This window comes from Zootermopsis nevadensis, unplaced genomic scaffold (genome assembly GCF_977971745.1).
Source record: "Zootermopsis nevadensis isolate Lab colony 2312 unplaced genomic scaffold, Znev_1.0 Znev_ptg000015l, whole genome shotgun sequence".
NCBI lineage: Eukaryota > Metazoa > Arthropoda > Insecta > Blattodea > Termopsidae > Zootermopsis > Zootermopsis nevadensis.
This window is the reverse complement of record NW_028259147.1, coordinates 5905528-5931369: the sequence shown is the minus strand read 5'-3', so window position 1 is coordinate 5931369 and position 25842 is coordinate 5905528. Positions and strand designations below refer to the sequence as shown.

General features: G+C 40.2%; 1 protein-coding gene across 7 annotated transcripts in view; it reads left to right on the top strand.

Moving 5' to 3' along the window:
* LOC110835994 (ubiquitin carboxyl-terminal hydrolase 48) overlaps nucleotides 1–25842 on the top strand; it is a 243598-nt gene that overhangs the window by 140263 nt on the left and 77493 nt on the right. For all 7 annotated transcript variants that reach the window (XR_015535240.1, XM_087349123.1, XM_087349129.1 and 4 more), the window contains one exon: nucleotides 25458–25565. Coding sequence is in view for 6 of the 7 variants with exons in the window: in XM_087349123.1 (XP_087205249.1) it covers nucleotides 25458–25565 (108 nt within the window). In the remaining variant the exon portion in view is untranslated. The remainder of the gene's footprint in view (nucleotides 1–25457; nucleotides 25566–25842) is intronic.

Genomic DNA, 25842 nt, shown 5'->3' with positions numbered 1-25842 from the left:
TGCAGATGAACGCGATACGTCCACGGACTTTGATGGACTGAGTGACCGATATACTGGTTAAGTTCACTTAAAAAGAAACCTAATAATAATTTAATGGAGCATAGTCCTTGAGAATTTGATAGGGGCTCAGCTGATCAGTAAATTTCCCGTCTTTTATTGAGCTCGAAGGTTCATTACCGTGTTTACAACAGTCCATCACCGGTCACTCTCCTTAGTCAGACGAATCAGATAAACACTGTCATAGCCTGTTTCTCAAGATCTATTTTAATGTTATTCTATCTAACCCAGGTATTTCAAATGGTTTCCTGCCTTCAGTTTTTTCAAAAAGTATTTTGTACACTCCCTATTTGATAAAGTATAAACATACGATTTGTATAATCAGTGCCTTTTAAATATGATACTAGACTAATCTACATTTTGGTATCAAGTCACTATTTTATCCGCGATATTTTAATGATTATACCGCCACGAATTAGTCTTTGAGTTTTCATATGGTGGCTATACTGCCTTTACTCAGTGATCAGCTTCACGTTCTGGCTTCTTTACTACAAGCGAAAGAGCCCCGAGTACCAATTAGGTGGGAGAGGGGCTTGAGCGAAGTCGAAGGTCCTTGCCTCTGTCGGAAATCGAACCCGGTCGCACTGCCATTAGTCATAAGCCTTCCCTCGTTCCCGTATGAAACGAAATTTTATGTACTGAGCCTAAAAGTGTACTGTTGAGCATTTGCTTTTGGAACTCCCATGGTTTTGAGTCTAGAACCGTAGACCGGATTTCTTCGTGATTTTCATTATCCTATCGTCAGTAGAGTACATTCGATTAATTTTTAAATTATTTTTTTTATCGTAGATCACTGTTCCTCAGTTTTTCACAAAGTGTTTTAATACGCCCGTCCATCATACCTGTATGCTGTTACTTGTTAAATTGCCGATGTCTCCATATTTTTAAAATTTCACTGGGACCCATGCTCACAACGTTACAATGATGCGATCTGCAGTGGCGTGAGACATTTACAACTGCGCGTGCGTACGTTGTTTAGAGTTTTGCCACGTGGAAAAGGTTGGGAAATACTAGTTCGTATTGTCGGGGATGTTCTGTAAGAATGCCTTTGATGGGACTCGCTGCGTAGAAGAGCCTGTGAAATCCCGTACAAAGAAATTGCACACGAGTTTCTGTGCTTTTGAAAGTGGAATTCCCCCCCCCACACACTCCGACCTGGATAGCTTCTGTTTTCTTGAATTCATATTGGTTTTGGTAGGACGTAAGTCGCTTACTTGTTGATGGAGTCGAATGGCAGAGGTTAGGTTAGGTTAGGTTATTTTAGGCCAGGCCTAAATTTCTTAACGTTATTGTGAAAGTGTGTGTTTGTGCGTACGTGTAACCATTTATGTTGATTCGTATTTGAGATACCATCACTTATTCACTACAGTTCTTCAGTATTGTGAAATGTCTTATTGTTTAGGCCAGTGGTATTCAACCATTTTTTGTTCGCGTACCCCCAGATATAATTTCTCTTCAACTTTGTACCCCCAAAGTTGTTGGTGTATAATTCAAGTTATACATAGTATATAATTACATCTAAAATAAATTAAATTACTGATTATTCAGTGTTTATCATAAAATAATATATATTTTTTTTTAAATTTCACGTACCACCTAAGATGTCTTCGAGTACCCCCGGGGGTACGCGTACCCCAGGTTGAATACCACTGGTTTAGACTACATGTTTCGAGTATTATGTTGTTATCATCATATCTGTATTTAATTTATTGCATGTATTTGCGCAATTTAAATTGTTATTTTGCTTTTTTGTTTGTATCATTGCTAGTTATTTTTAAATGAGAATGTTGCATCAAATTTATTAAATCAAACATAAATCATATTTCATTTACCCTCGTTAAAAGACTAATGATCAGTGCTGTACATTCAAATTGAGTTTATCAAATTATCTCCAGTCCCTCACACTTCTTCATTTCGTAGTGCGTACAACTTTACTTTCAAAAATATTTTATCTGAAGACGGCCATCTTCAGACAATGTCATGACCAACTTCAAGGAACGTGCAGTATCATGTAATTAATATAGGAGACGTAGACGCGGATAGGAGGATAATATTAAAATAGATCTTAGATGCGTAGTTTGCGAAGATATTAAATTGATTGAAATATCTGAAGGTAGATTTCAGTGGCAAGGTTTTGCGAACATTCGGGTCGCATAAGATTTCATTTTTAATAGCTGCTATGTATTTTATGTTGTATTGAAATTCGCCCGATATTATTACGTATTCAGAATCGAGATTCCGTTGAAGGTGATATTTCATTTCAAGCAGTCGATTAAGGTAGAAGGCGCTTACGGGGGGGGGGGGGGTAATGCAGCCACGTGGCTGTGGCACGCACGATTGCATTGGGTGCTTGCTACTTGTACTTTGTGTGTGCATTCAACTGAAAATTACCTCCCCGCAGCTACCAATTTAATGTTTTTATGTACCTTCCACCTTCCAGTAATCGTCGCATTTCTTTTGTGAAATTATTTTGCTCCAAGATCATTTAAAAATACCATTTGTATAGTTGTGTGGTGTAAAATCGAAGCAGAATCATCGTCCTTTATCTGCATAAGATCTCGGTATGGAAATGTTTGGAACAGAAAGAATTTGACTTTATTGTGAGCGTAACTTCCGCATTTTATAAGCGAATGTGAGTTTATGGTGTTACGATGTTGTGTTTTCCTCTTTTAATATGGCTAATGGACGGATTTTCACGAAACGTGGTATGAACATCGTACGGTTGGAGGCTAATGAATTTGTTACTTTAATATGTTAAGAAACTAAAAATAACATGGTAACCGTGTGAGATTACGTGGTAGTGACACTAGCACCATTTAACCCCTTTAAACCCACTGGTAACTAAATGTACCACCTGCTTAAGGAACAATAATTCTTCATTTTGCACTAAGAGATTTTGTATGATTTTCACTGCAAACATGGATTATTTCCGTAAACAGTATTAACAATTTGATCTTTGTAATGCTGAAATGTTTTGTTTTCTTTGAGGTTCGGACTGAATTCTCAGTAATGTATACGAGCTTCTGCTTCAAAGGGGAATACAGTAGTGTGGTGGCAGATCTTCGAAGAATATTCAAATGTAATAGAAATCAATAGGCCTAATTATGTTCTTATCTGATTCATCACCGAACTACTTCTGTAGTGCAGTTTCCTCGGATAATTACGTATAAAATGGCGTAGGTATACTTTACGTCGTTAAATACACTGGTCGTATTTGGGTTTGCTTCAGGACATTGTCATACCTGCTGACAGAGACCGAAATCCGAATTTAAAACTGAAATTAACAGAGCAGTTTGTAATTCTGATCCTGGTTTCAGACGTTTCTTGTGACAAAAATACAATTAAATGTGAATTGAAAGAGGAACTGAGAATGTTTTTCTAACCCATTTAAGTTTGTGTTTCATTTGCCCTCTTCGTCTTTTGCTGTACTTTTTGTGACACAGGTGAAACGACAGGTTGTTGCAATAGATTGCCTTATTATCATTTGCTTCAGATTTGCCACATTTAGCAGCGGTGTTGGAACACGAACCTGATATTTCACGAATCCTCGTAATAAAATTAAACGGGTTTGAAATCTGGTGAACGCGTTGGCCAAGGCGACATATTTCATCCTTGTCGTAACCAACAGTTTGTTAAAGTTCTGGCTACTCTTTCAGCTTTAATTAAGAGATTTTAATAATGAAAGCGTTTATAATGAATTCCATCATTAAATAAATGTTTCCATGGGACCAGAACTGTTTATTGCTACTAATTCTTCATGCTGTTTGTTACATCTTCCTCTTTATCCCCTGTATTTTATCCTCATTCTCTTTCATATCTTCTTCCTCTTGGTTCGCCCTTTTCTCCTCATTTCAAATTTTTCTTCTTGGAGCTACACTTACGAATTTGTCTTGAGTCATTCTGACAAGCAGCACGTCACAGTTTGTTAAAATACTTGTTTGCTAACTCGTGATGGTTGCTGTACTTTTAAGGAACGCGTTCATGCAGAAAGGACGTTTTTCTCGGATGCAGGATAAGATCGTCTTCTTGCGGGTAGCGCTGTGACACGTTTCCTCATTATTGGCGGGATGTCTCGGTCATTCTGACACCAATACTGACGTATGTCTCTCGCTGCCGGCAACGGAAATGCCATGGCACGGGATCGAACTACGCCTACACGCTGAATATTAACTTCGGTTAGACTGTTGATGAGATCGAGAAATGTGTGTTCCGCAATAAATGGTACATTGGCCCGGGTTCAACACGAGTGAGTCATGGCCGGGTATTGGAACTACCATGTCCTCTCAGCTTTTTCTATAAGATTTGTGTTTTAATTTGTCGAATATCTGAGTTACATTCCGAAGATCATGCATGGATTTATGCATACCATTGCAGACCATAAATTAAAAACCCTTTCGTTACTGAGTTTTTAATTTCGCCCTTTGTGTCCCTCAAAATGCAATTTGAACTGATTGAAAGAAATATGCAGCTAGCTTTGTCATTGGATGGCAGGATAAGTTTATTTCTGCTGTTAAATATTTTAATTAATTTAAATTATAAAATAACTTACCAGTGGGAAAAAGTGAGTTAGCTGTTTCGTAACACGAGCAGATTTAAAATCAGTCGTTGGTGGCGTGCATTTTTAGAGTTTCGCAGGTTAATATCACGCGTGGTGGTAAGAGATTTGTATAACATTTGCGCTTTAACACGTGACATTGTATTATTTTATTACGTATAATGTTGACAAATTTTGCGGGATCGCCATCTTCTTCTTTTCCTCTTTCAGAAACACTGCACTAAACTTGCTGAACTAAAAAGATAAGCAATTCATGTATGATTTGGCCTTAATGGTTTTTTCAGTAGTTTTAACTATTTGGTAAGAACTGTGTAGCCGACGGGCCTTTCTGTTTTCAAACAGTAAAAAAAAAGATACACTTTGGTCAATCATGAAATAATGTACAGAGTTTATTGAACGGAGGTGAAACCAGTATATCCAGTATTAGTTCTGTCATGACCTTTCTGTAATATTCATTATGACAGTTGTCCTCTGGCAAGGCATTGGACCATTATCGCTGGATATTATCAGGATGCAAACTATTAATTCGTGCAGTGTTTTCTGCCAAAATATTTTTTTTTTGTAGAACGTGACATTCCTTCCCGAATCATTTGAGCGTAGTTTTACAATCTATTTTTCTTATTATCCTTACATCTATGCCTGTGTGTTTCGAGTGGTCTTTTCTTTTGAAGTTCTCACAAGTTGTGTACATTTCTCATCCCGCAGTGCGTGCTAGATATCTTGCCCATCTCATCCTCGAGTTAGGTGGACCATAACTTATTAGTTTCTTGAATCCAGGTTAGATTGAGGCTGTTCTACTTAACACGTGACTTCTGTACTGTGTATCGACATTACAGTTATTTCCGAATGATAGATACGACTTCATAGGATATAGTTGAAAAGGAAAACAAGAAATATACATGTAAACCTCTTGGAAAGCGTACACTAGAAAGGCCTATAAAATAGTGTAATATGAAGTGGATTTGAGTAAAGCAGGATGTGAACTGTTAACGATCTTGTTGAATTGTTAGCTGTGTTATTAACGGTGTCGAACCTTTTGGTTATATTACAAGAAATTAATCTCTTGGAACGGTGTTCCTAAACCTTTTTCACACTAAAATAAATTCTGAAGTCTCATAGCAGGATAAAGTCCTGTAAAGTTATTTGTAGAAACACAAAATGCTAGCATACATTTGCTCACGTCGTGGGCTACAAGTTGATAACTACTTAACTAGTTTTGGTGGGGGGGGGGAGGGGGGTTCCTTGGTTCATTAAAGTGGTCTTGTGCCGAATGTGACTCGTGAGATGTGCGTTACAGGAGCCAGGTATAGAACGCTGATATAAAGATTGACATGTAAGACTTAACCCATTTTTTCTCTCAGTGGATGTACTTCCTCTCACTGACTAATATGTTGCTTTGGGTTACAATGGCTTGGATTCTTTTTGGTTGTCCGCACATCTCGTCATGTGAAGCGGAGAACTTGCAAGGCTTGATCAGTCATCCGAAGAGAGCCACCTACCCACCTATCAAATCCGATCTTCCATGAGATCCCCATCGAAAGATGCGAAAATTGAATAAACTCTCAGACTTAGTGGATTTCTTTTTCGCCTCATTTTTGAACATAGTGCGCGACATATGTGTATAATGTATATATAAATGTATATTTAACTACGTACGCATGTTTGGTCTCGGAGCTTACTCTACGGATTTCGATAAAATTAGGCGCTGAGAGTTGAAACCGAAAGTTATTGGATTGGTTCAGTTCTGGACCTTATCGGTCACGGATTAAGTTGATAATTCTATGTTAAGTGTAGACTAAACTTTTCCGTAAAGAAATTTTATTTAACTTCGGTTTTTAGAAAGCTCAAGACATAAAATGTAGAAGTACCTGACAGGGTGAACTGAGGGGTGGGAGGGGTATCAGATATAGAAGAACGTAGCCTACTGTCCGTACTATTAACTTTATTTCCCAACGTCTTTACTTTGTAGCTCACTGTCTCTGATAATATTTTTATGTAGAGTAGGCGAAACTCAAGGCTTGGTCCTGACTAATGTACAAGGGAAATTATTAATGACTGAGGCATATGAATTGTTCTGACCAGTTCAGCGGTATAATTTTTTTGTGGCAAGTGATGTCGAAACGATCGGCCTGTTTGAATTCAGCTACTAGGCCTAAAGTAGCAGATCGCATACCTAAACCTGATAGTTGAACAACATTTGAACAGCGCGGGAATCAAAGTTTTCCCTTCATTTATGTATCTGAGATTTGAGGCACAGATGATGATGGAGGTCTTGTGGACTGTGACGTGTTAGATAATTACTGACGTTTCGGAGAAACTCCTCCATCTTCACTGTCTTACGCTCCTCCAAAATGTTAGTCTGAACACGTTTCTTCGAAAGGTCGGTAACTACAACCCAGAATATCATTGCTTGCGTCTCGTTTTATATTTACCCATCCTTATGCCGGTCTGTTTATTCGTTTATCCTTCCATTTATCGTGTCATCCATACTCACCCATTCCCCCACTCTTCCGCCTACACACGTCAGCCCATCATCTATTCCCCATCCTCCTACCGGTCCACTCATCTACCCACGGCCGTCGGTGAAGAGCCAGTGGTCAACCAAGACAAAGAATTTTAATCAATAAACTGGAGCACGTGTGTGTCGCTGTAAGCAAATGATCCAGCAGAGGTTTAGTGTCTTGAGTTCTGTGACATGGCGGTTTAATCCGTTGTCACGCGGTACGGGATTATTTTGTTTGGGTTTTATATCCCTGCCTGCCATGTGGAATCTCAAGAATGGAGACAACGAACGGCTAAACTTTGTTAATCTGTTTATGAGGATGTAACTGGGTAGACTGTGCATGTGAGACTTGCTGTCTTCGTAAGTAGCAGTCGTGTAGTAGACATTTGTTAAAATTACACGCTATAGGCCCCTTTAAACACATTGAAATGTATCTTTATTTCAGCGTGGCAGACATTTGTGTCCGCTCGCAAGTAACATCGTCGGGGTTATGGGGCCGATTTAGATCAAACTCGGTATCGTAGGTCTGTACGAAATGCTGTTGAGACATTTTTTATTTTGCTGTAGTTTGGTTTGTTAGACCTCTTAGGAAATCGGGGCATAGATGGAATGATTAATCTTCTATTAAAATGGATCTTAAAGAATTGAAGATATCAGTGGATTGAACTGGCTCGTGATACGACCCGAAAGCTGTATCATATTAACATTGTCCAACGCGGATTTGCCTAGCGCGTTGTTCTCACATAATCGAAACCCCGCTTTGGAATAATGTTTGCTGTATTACACATCACAAAATTTCTGTGTTTTTTTTGTGACCTGGGTGTGGTAGATATGTTTCCTGCGATTCTCAGTAGAGATAACGGATTAAAAATTGGAAAGTGTGACAGTGTCTTGTATGCAAACACTTCCATGAGCGTTCAAATCACGAGCGTAACTCGTACACGAGCTGTGTTACCTGGAGACTCAAGATTCAGGGAATCCCCCCCCCCCCCCCCCCCCCCCAGTTACATTCGTTCTTGCATCTTTTGCAAACCGTTTGCCTCCCCGTGTTGGCATAAATCCCGCCCTGTCCGCTGATACCCTTTGCTACAACCCTTTAAATTCTCTAAAGTATTACGACGTCACTCATTTATAAATTCTCTGTCCCCCTTCCGCGTCTGTTCCTACATTTTTTTTTCAGGTTTGATGTCACAGTAAAATGGAATGTAAATATTACACGTGAGGTCCTGCACTAGTGTTTCTCCACCTTTCTGGTACCACGAAACCCCTCCCCACAATTATCTTATACATTTTTATTAAATCGAATATGAACTTGCTAAAATATAGATGGAAGATATAATTTCTTATCATGTTTTTTACACCAGTGTGGAAGTATAAATATGTGATGGAAAAGAACTTAAAGCATGCAGTAGTCCAGCTAAAAATAAAAGAGTAGAATCCTTTCAATTTGCGGATTTCTTGTTGAGAAACATGGTTATAGCCATTTTGTTGCATTATGACGCTGAGTTATACATTGTCATTATACACGTAACAGAATAAACAACAAAGCATTGTATTTAAAAGAAAAAAACAGCTCTTGATTTAATGGTGCGAGGTATTTATTGAAAAGTTGATTGTTACTCATCTGGTCAAAAACTGCTGCTTTCATGGACAAATTGAATCCAATCCACATTATACCCTATTTTTCTAAGATCTGTTTTAATATCATCCTACCGTCTGTGCTTATGTATACCAGTTGATATCTTGTTTTGATTTTCTCTTTGCTCTATAAGGCGTTTGTCGCTTGTCACTTTGATTTAATTTGTCTGACAGAGGAAATTGCGAAACTCTTCCTTATGTTTTCGTCTTTCATTTTAAATATTTTCGTAAGCACTTTATTGTAAAAATAATTATGAACATAATCGTCAACATCTTGTCGATTCCTTCCAGTTTTTTTCCCCAGTTCATTATGTCATATTTGTACCAATTCGACTGTATGCAGTACAATACAAGAATTAAATTAAAGGAACTTAATGATTGGGCACTGATGCTTCTAGTTGAAAGGTTCCGTGTTCAGTTCTCGGTCTGGTGATCGGCTATCATTTTTTTTCGTGGCATTCTCCAGTCCCTTGACGCAAATGTTAGGAATGTGCAATGAAATCACGGTTACTTCCTTCCACATTTTTACAATTAAAAACGAAAAAAAGAAATTTCCATTAAATTCGATAGTTGGGGGAATTTACGAAAAATTATTTAGCCGTTTTTATTTTAATTTAGAACGTACAGTTGTAATGGCCACTTGACGTAAGAACATAGGCTGAATGGTTTCTTTAGCTTATCTCAGAATGATTACAGGCATTTATCTCGGTTATCATTAGGACTTTGGTTACTTCTAGAGGGGGAATCCTTCGCGATTACGTCATCATCCGGCCAGACCTCCTGCCCACGCATAGGTCACTTTCCCCATTCGCGTGGCTAACGTACCATGATTATTTCGATTTGTACCTGCTGTCCTTAATGTGTCATAGTAGAAGCTGGCTCGTTGCCTTGAAATAGACCGCATCCATCTCCTTCGAAATCCATAAGCTTACTTGCTGAAGTCATAATTGTAGTCCTAGCTGATTTGACGGTAGGTATTTTGCAGATCATAGGTTGACCTTAAGTAAGATAAGTGCCGTTGAATAAGTAAATAGATAAACCGAGCTCTCTCCACACCACTTTGTCCTCTTCGTAAAATGTACGTGACTTGGTTTCAATCCCGACGTTGAGACTTGCATTAAAATGGAATCTATCTACCTTCAATCAGCCACTGCCTCTGTTTGTCCCACAACCCTTTATTTTTTGCTTCTAGTCTGTGTATATAATCTGTATCTACTTAGTGTGACTTTGTTTCCCTGTAAATTCAGAAACCTCGTTTCGTCCTTGCTTGCATTTCTTGTTAGCGTTGTTATTGCGTCCAGTGCTTAAGCAAGGGTGGTTGAGGGTTGGACATATAAGGGTTGGAGATGAGGGCAAATCCAGTGTACACGGGGAGGGGTTAGTTAGTTCATGTAGAGAGTTTGTATAGACGTTGGTGTGTTAAAACCTGGATGCGTATCAAAGTGTCCTGACAGAATAGGTCTACTCCTTCATGACGTGGTTATTAGGTTGAGAGACTAGTATCCTCACTTCATACGCAAACTAGTATCGAAATGCGCTCCCTGCGGTCTGCAATCGCATTGGCGTTAGTGTACAAAACTGTAATTTTGCCAGCTGTTTTGTATGGGTGTCAAACTTGGATTCTCATTTTAAGGGAAGGACACACAGGTTGAAAATGAATGAGAATAGAATAGTTTTTCTTGAATTTCATCAAATAGAAAAATATTTCGGGTTTGAGTCTTACGTTGTGACAAGGTCAGTATTTTGTATGATGAACCCTTTTTGAGGAAAATTATATAAAGTTGTGTTTGCGCCTATTGTAATATGCCTTGGTCCAGAAAGAACTGAACAAAATTAAAATCACCCCCAATAGCTTTTATTGTAGGAGGTAAACACCAAGTTTAATCAGAAGGTATTGAGTCCTTTTGTAAATGATGCACGCGACTTGTCAGCAGTGCGTTCTTTTATGTGAATGGCGCATAATTACTGAAACCGAAACATCTTTGTGTACAATTTGCTGCACCATGTCACTTTATTAAGAGGGATCATCTTTACAGCATCTCCCTTGGTGTTCGTTGCCACATCGTGATGGATTGCGTTGCTTGTTTCTTAGAGATGGATTAAGTAGCACCGGTCACTTTCTGCGCAGTTCCTCCCATCCGTCTGTTGGAAATGTCATTTAAACATTTGTTCTCTACACTCGTAAGGTTTTGTATGGAAGCTTCAGAGCATCAGTGAATTCAGGTTGATTATCGCCTTCTTTACAACACATTTTCTTTAAACCCAGACACTAATGAATTAAACCACTCATTACTTCTTCCTTCATTCCTTTGACCCTTCGAAGCAGAATTTTGTCTAAATAAGATCTAGTTTGTACCGCAGAGAAAACACATCTTTATTGCAAAGATCACCTGGTTAATGCTGTTTAAGGAAATAATCGATGGTTATTCTGAGAATCATACAAACCCATAAGTACATTTTGTTGGCAAAATGCAGTGTTCTTGATCATTAAAGTTGGTGGTATATATTAATAGTTGCTATTGCTTTTAAGGGATTAAGCTTATCACTTTGTTTAAAAAAGCTTGTTACGCAAATGAGATTGTTGAGTCGTAGTTATAGTGATTATTTGTTTAGCGACGTTTTCTCATCTTCATAGGTTGTGTAGCATGTAGTAGGATGACTGTGAATGATGATTTGGAAAGTAGGTGGGAGAAAGCTGTATCGAGGGACGCATAATTATAATCGACGATGACTTAATATTTTCGGTCACAATTATCTGATGACTACGATTAGTGTGTACTCCTAATATAGTAGTCAGTGTCCGCCAGGCTCGACTTCACGAGTGCGCCGTTCTTTTCGGGAAAAAATTGAAACTAAGTTATGACGGTGTCTACTCTGGTAGTACGAAGTGCAAGCGAGACTATGGCGGAGTTTGCGTTTGTATGGAGTCTGGAATCAGGCGGCCGGTTTTGTGTTGACAGGAATAGGGCTGTAGTCGACGTCAAGTCGTTTAAACTTTTAATTTTCTTTGTAAAGAAATGTTATAAATGTACTTACAATGCGATTTGAAAAGATTGCTCTGCAATAAATTGTATTACTCTTTAAAGTTTATTCCCGTCATCTTTGACAGGCTCTGGTTACATAAAATAAATCTCCTGACATCCAGAGAAAAGAATTGCATCGCATCTGCCTGTTTTAACTGGAGTAACTAAGGGAGATAGTCGTTAACTTAAGAGTAAAATTAGTTACGGCAAGGAGTTACTTTGGGATTTCTTTATGCCCTTCTTGTTTCTAACTTTATTTACCACTCGTTTATTTGGTTTTACAGCACAGTGGTTCTGATCAAAAAATTCTGGTTTGTTGCTGAGAAGGACAGCGTGGCGTGGGCATCAGATAAATTTGCACGTCTGAATGTTAAGACTGAAAAATTGTCATGTAGTCTGAAATGTAGGCCTTTATATTTTCCATACGACTTGTTTGCGAGTTTACGTACACCGTTGACCTTAATGTCAACTTATTGCTGTATAGATGCATGACGGAGTCGGTATGACCTCCGAAACGTTGGTAAACATCTACCAGACTACACGGCGCAACAACCCAGAAGACAGAAATCTTCATAATCACCGCTCAAATCTTACGTGTATAGATAGAGACTATTTAAATGCGTTTTTAAAATTATTAAATGTGTTATCTGTCATGACTGAAATCTACATTGACTGCTGCTGAAGGGGAGAGAAGACCTTGGCGTAGATCGAAGGATAATATTAAAATGTATTTCAGGTGTAGGTTGGGAGCGTTTGAATTGAATTCATCTGGTTTCGGAGAGAGGGCCTGAGTAAGAAGCATCTCTCGTACCATTATGTGTACCAACCTTAATTGACGAACTTCTCATTGATGTTTTTGTATTCTGGCAGATTCTTCCTAAATCTGAACCCCATTTCCATCCGACACTGAAGGCTTTTCTGCATGTTTCCTGGCGAAAACGCTGCCGGTTTTCAATAATTTGTCACGCCAATTTTTTTTATCGAGTTCACGGTGTTTCTTTCTGGTACGCTCGACAGCAATTACGCCTCGTGGTAACGCCAGACTTCGACTTTGCAAACCAATAACACAATGAACTTTTTTGTCCAGTAACTATTTTCTATCAAGCTCTGAAACAAAAGAATGCTTTAAACAGAAACTTATTGAAGATAACTGTCTTCTGGGATGTTGAGCCACGTAGTCTGGTAGAAATTGACCTATGTTTTAGATGTTTATTTCTTCCATCATAAGGTCGTTGATCGCATCGATGGTGGATTCAGTAACCACCTCTGAAACGTCGGTCAGTTTCTACCAGACTACATGGCGCGACATCCCAGGAGATTGTCGTGAGAAACTGAAATAGTACTTAGAAACTTTCTGATTTCCTCTTTCCGATTAAAAACTTTTGCCGTGTTTAAAAAATCGAGTTACTGCATTTTTAATACATAAGTGATTTTACGGTTACAGCGGTCTAGTATCATTATGGGAGAATTGACTGCGTCTTCTATCGTGAAGTTCATACTTCTACATCTCTAAAATGTGTCAGAAGGCCTAGCCCTCTAGTAATTTTGAATTCATTATATCCTCTGCATTTGGCGTTGGTGACAAAAATGTTTTCCACTATATTTTTTGTAGTAAGATTATATATGTGCGTGAATAAAATGTGTTTGTTCGGAGGCAAATATGTTGATAGATGTGCAGAGAGATATTAATGGCTTCACCACAACACGTTCATATTGTACATTTTATGCAAGAACACCAGAAGCAAGGAGACCACCTTGAAGCAGCCTGGTACCAAACTTGTTTCTAGCTGCGAAACCCGTGTACCTGTGTCTCTGATTGTCAGCTGTTTTGTGTCACTTGAAGTATAATACTCTTGTAATATTTGACGTCTTTTTTGAAACACCTTGTTATTGGGTCAACCGAGACATCGAACTATGCGACGAATTTTTTGCTCGATATCTGCTTTTCTGCAGTGAGATCTTTTTGTTATCATTACACTTTCTATCCAAGAAAGATATTATTCACTAAGTTCGCTAGCCAAGAACGGAAGGCTGTTGGAATAGGCCTAAGCATATTTTACAGATGTTGGGCTGTTTGTTTACTGCAGATAAAAATATGTTTTACAGACCTTATCACATTATTGATAACACACCGAGTTGCTGTAGTCATAGGCTTGCGTTATTTCTATTTATTTCGTTAAACTATCACTGTGTGTTTTAAATGGAAGTTAGGGATTTTAATGAATTATACGAGGTGCGATCGGAAAGTTTCAAGACTGCGCCTATAAAAACCCGTACACTTATCTCAGGTATTAAATTCATCCATCACCCTCGAAGTAGTTCCCCTGGGAGTGAACACAACGATCCCAGCGCCGCTGCCAAGCCTGGAAGCATCCCTGGAAATCTTTCTATGTCAGCCTGTCAAGCACCATCTGCGATTCTGCCTGAATCTCTTCTATCGTCTCAAATCTCCTTCCCTTTAGCTGAATTTTCATCTTTGGGAAGAGGAAGAAGTCACACGGAGCTTAGAAAGGAAGTTGGGGTCGGTTCTTGCAAGATCTTTGAGCTCCTGACAAACGAGAAGTCGATTCTGCTTCTGGTCCTCAGACAGGATGCGTCGCATGTGGAGTTCTTCCTTTAGAATCAGCTGACAGGTCCCATAGCCTATCCCAACAATGTCGCACAAGTCGTACAAGTGATGGTACGACGTCGATCTTCGTGAATAGCCTGCCGAATCTTCGTAACATTTTCGGGCGTTGTGCTCGAAGATGGTCGTCCAGAACGCTCGTCATCATCGACAGAGGTTCGGCCATTTTTAAAACGTGAATGCCACACAAAAGTTTGTGCACGACCCATTGCGGACTCCCCAAATGCTTGCTTTAGCATTTCATAGGTTTCCGTAGCCGTTTTGGCGAGTCTTTGGCAAAATTTGATGCACACGCCATTCCGAAATCGCAGGAGGGTCGGTGTAATGCACTACCAAAACGCCCGTAACTAAGAAACAAATGCTAATTCGATGATGCCGGCTGGCACATTGATTCACTATGAATGTAGGCCGCACCCCCTAGCGGCAGAAGCTCGTACTACATTCGGTTCGCCCTCTATTGACACAGTCTTGAAACTTTCCGATCGCACCTCGTAGTTAATGTGAGTAGGATTTGGAGTTCTCATGGCGTTGAGTCTGAAGATGGCTGTCGTCTGTGTTGTAGCGCCGTGTAGTCTGGTAAACGTTTACCACCGTTCCAGAGGTCCTTTCTGCCTCCATAATCAGAGCGATGCCGTTGGTAAACATCTACCAGACTACACGGCGCTGTCGCTACACGCATTCTTAACCTCGGCACTAGACAGGTCACAAGGTCGCATTCTTGCAGATTTACTCCTTAAACAGGAGGCGTTTTGGGCGCGGCGGTGAAGAGAATACTTCATAAAATTGAAATTATTGAAATTATTGCTTTATACTCCAATGCTTGACTGCGCCAAAATACGTTTAGATGTTTCGGGGATGGAACATGTTGACAGAGGGCGGACATGACTTTATAGTGTGTTCATTTGGGCATAGAATGCATAATTATGTTCGAGTGAAGGGCTCCATATCCTCATACATAAAAAAACGTAATCTTAATAACTTAATCCTTAATCCTATTGTTCTGTATTGTAAGATCAGTTTTTACATTCCGGGTCATCACTTCTGTAGCTAATTTCTCACTGGAATCGGACAAGAAATGGGAATAGACCGCCCCCACCCTCCGTTGCTTCCACAGACCAGATCAATTACTTAGATCGAAGTCGCTTTGGGGAGGGATGGACATCTTCAGCAGACAGCCAGCTCCCACTTCGTCTTCTTCTGATGTTCGTCTCTAAGTTCCTAAAATTCAGTTAACGCAGGAATGGCTTAGGTTCTTATTTGTGGGGGAAAATCTTGTCCCTGTTACTGTTTGAATATTAACGCCCTGCAGCGGTATTTATCAGAAATAATTACCTTTTCCAAGCAAGAAAGAAATCAAATTTGTGATGGATAGAAGAAAGCCAAGGAAGGCAGGAAGGAAAAATAAGACAAAGGGAAAGGGAAGAATAAACGTAAATAAAGAAACAAGAAAGTAGTTAAAGAAATATGGGTGATGGAGGCAATGCACTCTAGTGAACATCGGTCAGTATTCACCAGAAAACAAGGCGCAACACCCAAGAAGACTGCTATCTTTACTCTCGTCGTGAGAACCTGTAATCGTATCATAATAAAGCTTCCGAGAACTTTGTGTTCATTTTTTGTAGACTTTATGTAGGTCTGCATTGATGCTTTATGTAGAATCCAAGAAGGAATATTTTATCCTTGCCATCTATGAGTTCATCCACTGACCAATTGTTGTGACGTGTTTACATTGCAGTTATATTTTTGAGCATCCTTTCACAGAGATCTCAGGAAAGATTTTTTTTTTAAAATTTCGAGCAGTCGAATTTGTTCCATATATAGAGAACATGTCGGATTCTTCTGTAACTCGCAATTGCCTTGCTAACCGAAATTAAATAAATACAAGAAATTGCGTACATGCGTCACTTCTGCATTTAAGACTGGGATGTATGGATGGATGAGTTAATGACGTCACGACCAGCATCAGGACCGCACTGACACTGATGAGCCTTTCCTTCAACAACCCCCACCTTCATCCCTCTTTTCCTTGTCCCTCCTCCTTCTCCTCAACCTTCTGTCCTCCCAACCCAGACTCTCATATCTCATGTCCCGGAAACATACACCCGTAGTCCCGGAGCGACTGTCAGCTTTTCCTCCGGGCAAAACTTATTCTTCATTTTCTCTGAGTTTGTAATACACGGAAGGAGAATCACGTGATTAGTTCGAAGTCGTTTAAAGCCTTAACGCTCGGTTCTATTAGTGTGTTGAAATCAGGGTTGGTTTACGTTGAGAAAAGCCCATCAATTGTGATTTATGATCGTTGATTGGTGTAGCTGTGTTAGGCTGCTGTTTATTCCCAGGTGCCACGGGTAATTATGCATTTCTGTTCAGGTACCGTCATCACACCAGATTCGAAATCACGTTTCAAATACGTACGACAGAGCTGGACCGAATCTTGTGGTGTAGCTTCGTATTCAGGAGATAGCTGGTTCCAGCTGGCTTATTCATAAACTTAACATAAACTTGTCTATGTAATAAGCTAGCTTGTTTTCATGGTTGGTGATCTTTTCTGTTAAGGGATTTTGAGCCTTATGGTATAATATTTATGACTGTGTACTTACTTCTATGGCTGCGGGCTGGATGACCGGGGTTCGAATCCCGACAGGGATACTTTCTTCGTCACTACGTCCAGACCGGCTCTAGGACCCACCCACATTTCTAGTTTATCGTCGTATTTGTTTCATCTTAATTCAAGGACGTTTTCTCAACTGCATAGGTTACATGCCTTTAGCGCCGAATCGAATGTGATGTGAATTGTAAATCGGAATGTGACGGGTTTTAAAATGTTAAATTATCATCGCTTGAATGAATTGAGGAAAACCACGAAATCATCATAATCCCTGGTCCGCGGTCCGATTGTCGAACCCAGTACCACCTAAATCGTGTCGTTATTGTATGACCTGAGGAAGTTCTGCGTTTGTACAACTGTTCGTGGTTACAGGTAGTAGTCTAACTAATGATTTTATATGGACGTAGTGAAAATTACATTTCCGGAGACAGAGCGTAGTCAATATTGAGTGTATTTGACAAGAAAATTCTACGAAGATATTTGGATCTGATGTAGAAGGAATAAAAGAAATATGCTGAAAATACATTACGAGGGCGTAGATAATCTCATAATATAATTATTGAGGACAATATTAAAACGAATCTTGAAGAGACTGTTAGGTGTGAGAGTGTGGACGGATGAAAGTGGGTCAGAATAGGGTCTACGATGAAGATGGCGAGCTCTCAGGCCCTTTGTATTACAAAGGAATTTATTGACCAGCTTAATGACTGTCAACTATCCAGGAGAATTCGATAGTGTGGAAATAGTTCAGTTACTTTTTCCACGCCTATTGCAGTTTATCACCGAAGTTTTAGTGGAGACATTAAGGTCTATGCCATCCATAGTATAACGTTCAGCGAATCTGCTTCTTCAAATCTGTCCTCCTACCCTCCATCTCGCCTACCCTTTCCTGCTACCGGACCTTCAGAGTTGCATGTTGTCATTTTTCAAAAAAAAAGGGGGAGACAACGCAAAAAGTCAGGCATTGTCCTCTTTAGTTTCCGCCCTCTGGGCCCCTCGAAGGGAGGGGGTGAGGGGCCCGGGAGTACATTAGCGAAGATACTGAAGCATTTGGACATGAGGAGGAGAATGGTACGAAGGCTTGCGATTTGTACCGGATAATCTACATTATGGGGGATGGCCTTTCTCAGGGGGAGCGCATTTTTCTATTGTGTCGGGGCCCATCATGATAACGTGATATCAGCTGTTTAAAGAATGAGGGGCTTAAGGAGTTCGTGCTTTCGACCTACTTAATGTTGACTTTGCTTGTTTTAAAGTCGTACAGGACAGTGATAAATGTAAATACCACCAGCGTTAGCATTCAGCAATTCGGTATTTCGCCGATGCAGTGTATTTATGAACAATGTTGACGTGGATTGTCTTTAATTGTTAATTGCACAGTGGTGACTAAATGTACCACCGACTTTAACGTCCATTAACTCAGAATTTCGTCTCGAGAGTGCATTTGTTTTGGATTCCCTTACCCTGGAAAGACGTAACAGCTATTCTTTGAATAATTTACTGTTGATTTCGAAAGGTTTAGGACAAAAGGCCTGGATAATACCTTCATGTGACACTGAACTCTCCAGATTAAGAAAATAATGTGACAGACACAATCTGCCCATTATATGCTAATTCTATCCATAATGAATTTCCATTTTGAGAACTTTGATATCAAAACTGGCGTCATCTTTGGTGGCACGTTCCCTGTGGGAAAGCAGGTCTGTTTACAAAGAACCCTGTCGCCGAGGACTTAATTACTGTTTCAGCGTGGGCCGCAGTTCTTGTCCTGTGGAGACCCCTTCGTGCGTCTTGGGTCATTAGAAACTCAGGCAAGTGTGTTCTTTCGCAGTGGTGCTAATGCGAGATTGATGTGGCGCTTAGTTTCAGATCGTAGCTAAATGGTCAATGTAGGCATAAGGCCCCGCGAGGTTTACCGCTTTATAGCGTCGTGGTAACTATGTGTACCATAATTTTCATGAATGCAATCCCTTTTTGCCAACAGAATGCATTTAGTTGGAGAGCGTAATTAATATCGGAATTCTTTCCGCGGGGATAATGTGACCGGGGATTGAAGCTAACTGCTCACCGCAATGTAGTTCCGACGTTAAGAATGCGTTGCGCTTAATTAAGCACAAGGGGCAGTATTGCGTATCTAGGAGCATCGACTAGGCAGTTGGTCGAAGTCACACGACGTAACTATTTATTTACAGTAGTAACAACATCTTTTCCATCGTATTTAACGTTTGGGAACCTGATTTTCTTCTCACAGAGTGTATTCAATAAAGAATTTTACCTGTTATTGTAGAGTAGTCAGTGGATGTAAGCTGACTTACCGTTTTGAACTTAATATAGCGGCACCATGTGCTGTAACGTGCCTTCGAGAAATAACATGACATTTTGCTCTCAGAGGATATATAATTGCAGGGATAGGAAGGGACATAGACTAGCCTGTCGATCTTGGGGGGGGGGGGGGGGGGGTACATGGCTTATCTGTTTATATCGTAATGCTAACTGTGTGTCATCTCGAAGATTTCTTTCTTCTGGGATGTTGAGTAACTCGTCGCTCTGATGACGGTGACAGTAGGCAGTAACTTGAAACCTCACCTAATTTTCAGTAAATTACATTTTGGCCATGAAATTTAAGTGCCTTCATGCGTATTTGCTTCTTCCGGGAGGTATTTGAAGGAAAGAAAGTTAATATTCTGACATGCGTGTTCGCTAATTTCAACGTTCGTGGAGACCGTAGTTACTCGTATTACGTATAACTTAAGAACCCTCTCTTCGCCTGAAAGTGACATTTTACCCCAAATACAAGGCGTCTCTCTCTTTCCCTTGCCTAGACCAATCCATCCCCGAAATTTCCACAGTAACGCGTCTATTGTCTGGCATCGTCACCGCCTTTATGCTGTAAAATATCTCCGACGCCCCAACTTCAGCCCTCAGTTGACACGTATATTTGATTATGATTGAATATGCGACGAGCTAGATATTGTTTCTGTTACTAAAGTCACCACCACGGCCTTCTGGAAGCTTCTCACTGCCACGTCGATGATCATTAATAATAATCCTCTAGCCAGGACACGATGCGACGCCCTCCTGCTTGCCTCTGTCTTTAAACCTTTTCTTGTGGCTTACTGCTCCATCTGGAAGTTGCTTTGGTTCATCAAATGAATGCATTGCGAGAAAGAGTGTTACATGAACATTTTAAAAGGATGTCAGTTAACTCTTTCCTTTGCTAGTTTTTAACGTTGAAGCAAACTTCTTTAGTTTGATATTTTTATGTTACTTCTAGACTTGTGTTGTTTGAAGACCGCAGATATTGAGTGTGAAATCTCGAAAGATGGCAAAACATTTTTTAATTTCAATGACTCTTTTAAAGAATGAGTTGCATGTAATCAGAAATGATTTTTTTAACTATGTCAAATATAATATCGTTCATTGATGTACTGCAATTTTATGCATAATTTGGGGTGTCCTCTGGAATGTGTTGTTATTTTCTGTAAATTTGTTTCGTGTCATATTTATGGAATTGTTGTGAAACGTGGCGAATTTATGGGTGAAACTAAAACTCTAAAATAAATTTAAAAGTGAGGTCATGATCCATTTCTTTCTCTGATTAGTGAGGGACACAACTAAAATCCATGATATAAAGCCTTTAGGTTCGATCTAGGTATAATCTGATTTGCAAAAGTTACTACAGTCTTATTTTTTAGTTGTGACCATTGTTCTCTGAATGTTCAGTGTACGAGGGTCGCTCATTAAGTAATGCCCCACATTTTTTTTCTCAGCCAATAATGAAGATAGAAAAGTGCACTTTTACATGCTTGAGATTTGATGTTTCCCGCGTTCGTGTACGGAGTTTCAAATGATTCCAACCGATAGCGGAGCTGTAGTGAACTGTTAAAATGGCGTCTGTGAACGACTCTTGTTACAAGCAACGAGCTGTAATTGAATTCTTTTTTGCTGAAAAAGAAACTGTGGTGAACATTCATAAACGTTTGTGTGCTGTGTATGGAAGCTGTGCAGTCGATAGGAGCACCGTTGGTCGCTGGGCTAAGAGAGTTAAAGCTTCAGGAAGTGAAGAAACCGAGCTCAGTGATCTGCCGCGCTCTGGGCGTCCTGCCACAGCCACCACTCCAGACATGTTGAACCGCGCGGATGCCATTATTCGTGAGGATCGGCGCATCACAACTCGACAATTGGCCCAACAGCTTTCAGTCAGTAATGGAAGTGTAATTGCAATTATCCGGGCTCTTGCATATTCGAAGGTGTGCGCAAGATGGGTTCCACGAAGTCTCACAGCAGACCACAGGATTCAAACGAAAATGATTTCTTCTGAATTGTTGGAGCGTTTTGATGCTGAGGGAGAGATCTTTCTGTCCCGGATCATTACAGGTGACGAAACCTGGATACACCACTTTGAGCCGGAGACAAAAAGGCAGTCAATGGAGTGGCATCATCCTCTATCACCGAGAAAGAAGAAATTCAAGTCAACTCCCTCCGCCGGAAAAGTCATGATGACTGTCTTTTGGGACAGTGATGGGGTCATTCTTGTGGATGTGATGCCAAGAGGTGCGACCATCAATTCAGACGCGTACATTATGACCCTGGAAACCCTCAAGAAGCGTTTCCGACGAGTTCGGCCTCACAAGCATCCAGCAGAAATTTTGCTCCTGCATGACAATGCACGCCCTTACACAAGTCCGAGAACCCGGAAAGAAATCACCAAATTTGGTTGAACGGTGCTGCCCCATCCACCCTCCGACTCCATCTCTTTGGGCCACTTAAAGATGCTATCCGCGGAACAAGGTTTGAAGATGACGAGAGCGTTATTCAAGCAGTGAGGACATGGCTACGTGCACAGGACAAGAGCTGGTACCGGCAGGGCATGCATGCACTTGTTCCACGCTGGCGTAAAACCGTACAAGTTCATGGGGACTATGTGGAAAAATAGTATGTGTAAAGGAAACATTGATTTATATTGTCACTAAATTTCAGCCATCTTGAATAAATATATTCTGAGGAAAAAAATGTGGGGCATTACTTAATGAGCGACCCTCGTATATAGTCGAGCCCACAAAACGATAATGGGGTTAAAAAGTGTGTGTGTGGCTGGGAGTAAGGTCCGAGAAAGTTGTCTGAGTGCCAGTATTGCACAATTATGCTTTCCTACTTGTTAATTCTGTGATGGAGTTCCTGTCGTCCGAACTTTACTTCTGTTTGTATAAGTACTCTGAACCCCTATTCCACACAGCCACGCCCTCTACATTCTGTATTTTTCTCCCCTGCTTACCTTTGATTATTCGAGAGATTCTCAAGGGAAGGCTGCGTAGTAATTGGAAGTTTTTACGGAGAATTAACTCGTGAGAGGCGGCCAGCGGTTGACACAGTTCCGTCTAGAACATTGCGCTCATATGTTGACATTAGAACACTTTTTTAAACCAATGGTGTGTGTAACTTATATTTTCGTCACTTTTAGCTGGGAACGAAAATGGCGTAAGTTTATTGGTCTGCACCTGAAGATTACATTTCTTGACGGGGTATATGTATTAGATGAATTTGAAGAAAAGAAATACAAAGTGCCAGGATTTAGTGGTCTCCAGTCACGTGATATTCATACCAAGTGTTCGAAGAATCGAGCAGTTCGCCGGTTGCAGGGTAAAAGTTACACAAGTCTAAAAACTTACAACCGAAATGTGATTGCTGATTTAGAGCTTATATTAATTTAGGAGAAGTGGCACTTCAGCCTTAATTCTGTGTCTGAACTGCGCAATAAAATCCATTAAACACAATTTGTTAGGACTTACCAAAAATTATTTTCCCTTTCGTTTCAAACTCGCTTGAAATTTAGACGGAATGAACACGAATCTTGTTAATATGGTCCCAGAAATGGTACTGTGGTCTTCAGGAACCTTAAGAAACACTATTAACTATGTTTGTCAATATCGTTGCCCGTAGCATTTCGAGCTGTGTGTTGGCTTATTTAGGGTTCGTATTCGGCTTCGCGACACTTGTCATCGGCTTTCCATCATAGTGTCTTGTGGCATTTCTGGGCTCATCTGCGCAAAATATGGCATTATCTGTCGGGGATTCGACGCGTATTGTCTGGCTTTAAGCCGTGGGTTTCTATGTGGCATTATGAGGCAGCAAGGACCTCTGAAACGTCGGTAAACTTCTACCAGACTACACGGCGCTACAGTCCAGAAGACAGCCCTCTTCGGACTTACCGCCGTGAAAACCTCAAATATTACTTTGGAAAAGGCTGTGTTTAAATTGATAATTGTAATAAATATTAGGAGATTAATGGCAGCAGACTGAAAATGCGTATAGTAGACCTGCTTGAAGTTCAAAACCTGCCTTCTGAGTTTATACAGGTCTGGTGAACGCGTACTTTACAAATGAGCTTCACAATTTTGTACACGTCTTTCGCTTAGTTACAAAGTAACACACGGCAGAGGTCACACATCTGTATGACGTGATGCTTAGTTACTCGCAGGCTGAACACGTTTTACCTCTGTTACGCCGAGGATAAAGAACGTTAACCGGTATTGATAGTGATCAGTTGTCTCGGCGAGAAAGTGAAGTTGTGTGCCAATGTGTTGATCGTGGCAGACTCATCGTTAGTATTTCCGGAATATGTCGTCAAGCGAAGTTCTTGGTCCTGGAAGGACAGTTCTATAAGGAAGTACACTTTAATCATTTATGCTTGCGACAGTTTACTTAAGCTCTATTTGAAAAGTGTTATTTTTTTTATTCATGCTTTTCCCCCTGTCCAACTTCGTTAAATTTTTGTACAGTGTTCCGTGTGTATTTACATTAATTTGTACGTACTGATACAGTCGTTACGGAATAAAAATTGGAACTTTTGGTCAGACTATTCAGTTTGCTGTTAAACTCTTTAAAATAGTCCACCTGAACGACTGGGATAAGTTTTAAAGGACGGTATTAACACACTATAGAACAGTAACCGAACAAGGGTCGCCAGGGATTGAGGACCACGGGTTGTATAATTTTTGATTAGTTTGTCTCCCCTTTGTAAAATTACGGCACGACACACGTGTATGTCGCTTCAGCATAAATTTGTTGATGAGACAGAATTTTCTCACATCTCTTACATTTATCTCCAGCAGCATGCGTTAAAAATACATATGTGAGAGGTGTTCTATTTCTTTCGATAATAGTTTAATGTATTTCTCTTACTTGCGGTTAATATTTTTCTTTTTTGGGCTGACAATTCGAAATGTCCCTGTACTTGAAACGCAGTCTTTATAAAAAAAAAGTAAGTTCGGATGTTCGTATTGATTTTTAAAGTCATCACTACTTCATATATTTCTTTCTTTGTGCGTGCTTTAAGTGTGGATTTTGGAGACTGAAATGTGCCGTATTCCACTGTGCCTTGTGTCAACAGTTTGTGATGCCGAGTGTATGGTGCAGAAGGTTGTTTAAATTATTTCCCTTCAATTTCCTCGCATTGTGACTCTGTTATATGTACCTCAGTGAACAAGGGATGTTTAGGTAAGTTAGAAAAGGGTCGTCAACATCCTATGTGTTTTTATTAATCCACATTTTCCACGATGGGCAATTTCTATGTCCCAGGAGACATTGAGTTGAGTGTGGAAAAGTTTTTTCCGGTGACAGAGCGTTGCGTGTAGTCTGTAGAAAAAAGTCGCTTGCGTAAACCGACGACGATAGATTTTGCAATCCGCATGTCACCAAGTTTCTGCTCAAGGGATGTGTAAAGTTTCAAGAATCTGAGACCACATCGACATAATTTAACAGTCAGGATGGCTGTCTTCTGGGTTGTTGCGCCGTGTAGTCTGGTACAAGTTTACTGACGTTTCAGTAGTGCTTGCTGTTTCCATAATCAGGACGATAATCATCTTCATACTCGTCTCCCTGTGATCCAGAAATCCCACTTAGGCTATTTTTAACACTTTGCCATCCAGCTGTAGCCTTAGTGTAAACCCACAGTACAAAATATCCTCGTCGTCTGTTTAGTTTCAGGGATGGCCAGACATGATCTTATTTTACGTTGTACAACTAACAGAAACAGCTACTTGTTTTTACATTTTTCTACAAAGGTAACAAAGAGTGCACAAGAGGCACTAAAGTAACTATCTGCGGGGTGGACAACCATGGTTCAATTCCCGGTAAAGGTATGGGTTTTCTGATTTGCCACCACGTCCGTATCGGCTGTGTGATACACCTGTTTTCCTATAACGGGAGGTGATTAGTACGGGGTAAAGTTGCCGGAGCATGAAGCTGGTCACCCATCTCTGATCTGAAATTGTAATGAAGATGGCAGGTGAGCGAGAGATTTTCGTGTGGAGAGATCCAGAGATATAAGGAGAGTTTGTGTGAGGCTTTAGTCACATTCTCCCATATTCCTTTACCTTTTTAGCAAGGTGCTTAGGCGTGGGGATAGCTTCACACGTTTTGCTTTACTGTAAATTTCTTTGTCGCAGGGATCCGAACCGAAGAGACCCAGAGTCTTTCATCGTGAATGGACATCTTCTGTGTCCTCACGGTGGGCTTCTTTATAACCCAGCGACGTCTGAGGAGCCAAGTTCCAGGTAAGGATGGCGTCAGAAGTGGCCAATTTTAATTTTGTATCAAGTAATTTAACGGGTCAACTCGTAACATAATGGCATGAAGATGGTTGTCTTCTGGCCATGTAGTCTTGTTCACCGACGTCTGCGAGGCCCTTGCCGCACTCTTTATATGTCGGCAAGTACACCATTTCAGGAGACAGCCATCTTATTAGTATGGTGATTATGAGTTCTGAATTGGAAGGGATCAGGAAGGAAGCGTCCTCATTTATCGTAATTTTTAAACCATAAGCAACCTTAC